Source organism: Opisthorchis viverrini, assembly GCF_000715545.1.
Source record: "Opisthorchis viverrini unplaced genomic scaffold opera_v5_296, whole genome shotgun sequence".
Classification (NCBI taxonomy): Eukaryota; Metazoa; Platyhelminthes; class Trematoda; order Opisthorchiida; family Opisthorchiidae; genus Opisthorchis; species Opisthorchis viverrini.
Window position 1 is genome coordinate 591,881 of NW_008751953.1, and position 4,842 is coordinate 596,722.

The window sequence follows — 4,842 nt, forward strand, 5'->3', positions numbered from 1 at the left end:
CCGTTAGAGGTCGCATGGGATGTCCCAGGTATTGTTCATTCTACCCAGCGGAACCGAGAGTGTTTTACTTTGTGGCAACATCCCAAATTATCACGATGCATGTTTGGGCAAGGCACACTGAAAACCATGTCTGGTGAAAAGCACTGATATGTCTAATTTTTGGCGACTCACAGTCGTAGTCGGGAAAATTCCGATGATAGTCACGTCATGTCGTGTAACTTTTCTAAACTATCACCAACTATTTGATTAACACTTCGGTTGGCTTCTACCACATCAATGTGTACGAACGTGTTCTCGTAGACGTGGTGCTTGCATAGAAGTAACGTTAGTTTATTGATGACAGTGTGCACAGAGTTTGTGCACCCTATAACGTTAAGTGAGTCTTGGATCTTAAGATTCCCAGCATTTAAGCCATGTGGTCTGAGTGTGAAGCACTGGGACGTCCCATCAATCGTGGCAGTGCGGCACAGATGCAAACGTTTCAGTCAGTCAGTCACTTCAGTAAGCACAGTTCGCCGTATCCAAGGGCTCTCGAATGAAAAAGTGCGTATTCGTGTGCGTGTGACGGTTTTAAGAATGCACAATTGAACATTCAGAGAACGCCGATGAGGAATGGACATATCAGGAATTTTAGTGGGACGGCAGATAACTGTGGACGCGACGGTCGCATTTTTGGAGAGAGGAGAAATCAACAGAATGTCATAAATGTGGAAGATCATTACAATAGGGACAAGAGGAAACGTTGCCAGAGCGTACTAAATTGGTCGAATTCAAAGAGGAGTTCACATGCTGCGTGCTGGTGTCGGCAATGTAGGTTGACCTAAAAAGTCAAACCCTTATCCAACAGAATACTATCCTGACTTCAGTTGAAATAAATCAAAACAGTGAGTCTTTGTGTCTTTCCACTATTTTCAATATTGATCGTTGTCAAATATGTCTTTATGTTTGCCTATTGACGCAGAAACTGAAGTTCGACTCTTGGATCAAAGCGCTGCTTTCGAAGATACAGACTTTTGCAAACTAGTAAGTTCACTTTTTGCTTTGCTATTCTCGTCGGTTGTCAGCAGAGACAACAGTACCACAGTTGGAGGACACTAAGCATGCCTAGATTATGTAGACTTATTAGATATGGTGATATTATGGAATGTATGGGTAACGGCATACACTACTTATGAAGCATGTGAGTTGTGTCTGATCTGGTATCCAAACTCCACCCCACATCTGACGGCAGGTGAAGGTTACTACGGAAATCATGGATGCACTTTTCGGCGTTCATTCATTGTTTTTCAAGAACGTCCAGGAAAGTTAAAGATGACGCTTGAGAATGTTCAGTTTTCAAAAACTCTATGCAGACGATATGTTTGCTTTCATGTCCAGTGCCCTAGTTTAAGTTTCCTAGTGAACAGGTTGTTATGGTTATAACAGGGAAGGGGCGGTCTCACTGTGAGAAACAGTCCATTTGTAACAGCGAACAAGATACACGGGGGGAATTGATGGACGACTCAACGCTCGTACGATATAGCAACTCACATCCTGGATCCAAATTCGTATTGCAGTAAAATACTCGACAGATTGCTCCAACTAACAGCTACCGCAGTCGTTGTTTCGCAGACGCTACTTGGCCGCAGGTCATCCGATTGATTTGACCTCAAGCTCCACTGTTCGATTTATTCATAGGAACTCATGTATTTGAAAGCTCGCCGGCATTGCAAAAAGAACCATTAAACCCTTACTTATGCGTCCAAAAGGAACTCGACCCAGCACTTTGAATGGTTTGAACTTAGCTTGGGATTAGCAACTGATCAACATCTTTCGATTTGGCTGTGCAGTCCATGTTTTGTACAGAGCAAGGAAATCTTTTCCTAATCGGTAATTTGGTATGGATAAGCTGATAAAAAATGGTTTGAGTGTCAATTCTAGTGTCTTTATTGCAGCGCTCAAATTTGCGAATTGGCAAAATTGTTCTAAGTAAGAACGCACGGTGCTCAAAAGATGGCCCATTATCATCACCAAGTTTGGGCGAAGCGTACCAGGCCTGGTCAAGAACTTTTGCGCTTTTCTTCAACCAACAGATCCTACCACATTAGATGTTATACAGTCAAGGTGAAAAGTTGGTGGAATCGGCGCGACTGATTTATACTGAATCTTATAAACGTAACTTTCCGAAACCAGTTCTGACGTTAACTGGGTGCCTAGTTTCTTGGCGCAGAAATGGATAACATTCTGCCCAGTAAGTCCTGCTTGCATGTTATTGATTAGAACCACATGCGGTGTTTTTTCGGATCAGACGTAACACATCTGCTTCGTATCTGTATTCTTTTCACGGTAGCTGGCTAAACGCGCCCAACAGCATTGGGAATCCGGCTTGTTCTCCGACTGTCACTACGATTACATGCAGTTGGTTCAAGAGGAGGCAACAGAGCTTCTCTACACGATCAAGGTCGATGGGGACAAACTAACTCCACCACATCAACAGGGAGAATCTTACGATTTCCTAATGTAGCGTGTTAACAAATTGCTTAACGGAGAGGGAAAGGGTTGTGGAACAGTGGTTGGGGTGGGGCAGGAGAGCGACACCTACGGTAAGTTCAAACCCGAAATGACGGTCATTCAAGACATTCAGTTACAGTAACTTCATTGATGAGCAAACGTTGTCGAGATCTTCCAAAATCTAGCTATCCTTAGAAGCACATCACGTTAGGTGCATGGAACATTTCCTCTAGCGGAAAAGTTGCTCTCAATGAAACAGCGAATTAATTGCTAATGAAACTGAGATTTTCTTCACCATTGGTTTAGTTATCAATCCCTGACGAAAAAAGCGGTCGCATGTTACTGCGTGTTCTAATACCAACTCACCTTCACATTCCAGTTCGAACTACTCCTTACTTTAATTGTTGAGTTGTATGACTTTTTTGATGTTCTTCTTTTCTCTGCAGCGCCCTAATTTCTCCTTCTACTGCATTCACCATTAACTTTCTGGTCTTCTGAACCATTGCAATTACTGAGTTACGGATACTCACCACACTTGTTGGGTGTGATCACGCACGAGAGTCAGTAAGAAATCCGATCGAGAATTTCGGCAGTTACAACGAGAACGACAATTTACCACGGCGGTTTCTCGTGGTATTGCTTAAAAGCTATCACTGCAAGCAACAGAATACATTCAATTTGTCTCAAGTGTTTTAGTTAACATGTTTAGTTGAAGAGCTTGTTGTACAACAGGCATAAAATCCACCCGCTACCCCTAGCAACATACCCTTATTCATCCATGTGTTTATTAAAATTTTACACAAAAACAATAGAAAATTTCATAAGCATTTGCCAACCACAGCCTTAATGAAAACATCCATGTTTTTTGGTGGCAACCAAAGATTCAAACAAATGCTCTTGGGACGAGACAGTTCTTCTTGAAACTGCTCCCGTCTTGGGGGCATGCTATTGCAAAACAGTCTGAACGTGGAGTGGACGGCCCACAATTTCTCAATAAGTTTTCCCTCCATTACGTGCTCGTTTACATATCAATTATCTTACTTTTGTGATGTTATTGAATAACAGATTGTAGCGATTACTTTGATAAGTTTTCGGATGAGTTCCATTAACAAATCCAGATTATCACCAGAGACCTACATTTAGCACAGTAGACCTAGTAGAGTAGACCTAGTGTTATTGAATGAAGAGATAATTGCAGTGACACAGGAGGTAATTTGCAGCGAAGGAACATGCTTTTTTGAGAAGCGGGGTTAGTTCATACCTTTGGGCAGCTTGAACTCCAGCCTCCAAATCTGGTTACAACCCACTTGAACGATATCACAGCATGCATGCCTGATAGGCCAATGGCAGAGGTCAAAGAACGCGCAGTCAACACTGAACCACAGTTGTTATCTCCCAAAGAATAGTGGAATAATTCGCCTGTAGGCCGTGAAGCATGACTGTCTTAGTAGCCGATGGTGTCAACCTAAGAATGGTAGACAATACTTGACATATTGGGGTTTGTTAAGTTGGCTGATCGTTCTTCTACTTCTGGATGTACAAAAAGCTGGTAAAATATGGCTGACAGCCCTCGTTTCAGGCTGTGGGTTTACTGAAGGCATATGTTGCGGTTGTTATCTCTGATTGCGCTCCGAAAAACCACTGACAGATAGAAGCGTACAGATGTCGCAGTGATTCCAGTTGTTTGGGGGTTAGACCAAAAGCATTGAAACTGTGTCCGTAAGGTAATCATCCCCGGAAGCAGGATGAGGCACAGCTTGAAAGCCCTTAAACGGCACCTGCATCACTCAGATGACACTTGTGAATACCGCACTCGACAGACAAGTTGGAAAGAACCTAAACTTTTCAAACCGTTAGAAAACAATAACATTGCGAATCGCGAGACGTGACTAAGGCACTCTAATATGTTAGGAAAGAATGGTTCAATAAAAACGGGTTAGATTGACAGTTTATCAGACCAAGCTCTTCGTGAGAAAAAGTACACTACAGGGATTTTTACTTTTGTAACTTTATTACTTCCATCGAATTCGAGCAGCTTGATTTTCACAATGAACTTTCAGATTTGTACTTAATGGAAAACGGCACGCCTTCCATGAATAAGTGTACAACTAATTTCTGTTCCGCACGATCTAATCAAATGTTCCTCCTCATACTCAAAAGTTCTCTTATTCTCTAGACTTTCTACTGATTGCACCATACAGTGAAGACTTTTGTAACCAGGTTAGTTTTTTTTGAATAGTCATTTGTTTTGACTGTGCACTTCAACTCTGGCAGCTGGCACATAAACTGATGAGTAAAGTCAGTTTTTTCTAGAAACCATTTTGCTTCCACACAAACAACTTGGAAAAGTTC

General features: G+C 42.2%; 1 protein-coding gene across 1 annotated transcript in view; it reads left to right on the plus strand.

Annotated features, from left to right (window-relative positions):
- Positions 1-395: 395 nt before the first annotated feature.
- The window catches only part of T265_14933 (hypothetical protein), a gene marked incomplete at both ends in the record, with an annotated part of 13,845 nt that continues 9,398 nt past the window's right edge, over positions 396-4,842 (plus strand). Inside the window, 2 exons of the mRNA XM_009175830.1 lie at positions 396-543; positions 2,330-2,499. Coding sequence (XP_009174094.1) covers positions 397-543; positions 2,330-2,499 — 317 coding nt within the window. The remainder of the gene's footprint in view (positions 544-2,329; positions 2,500-4,842) is intronic.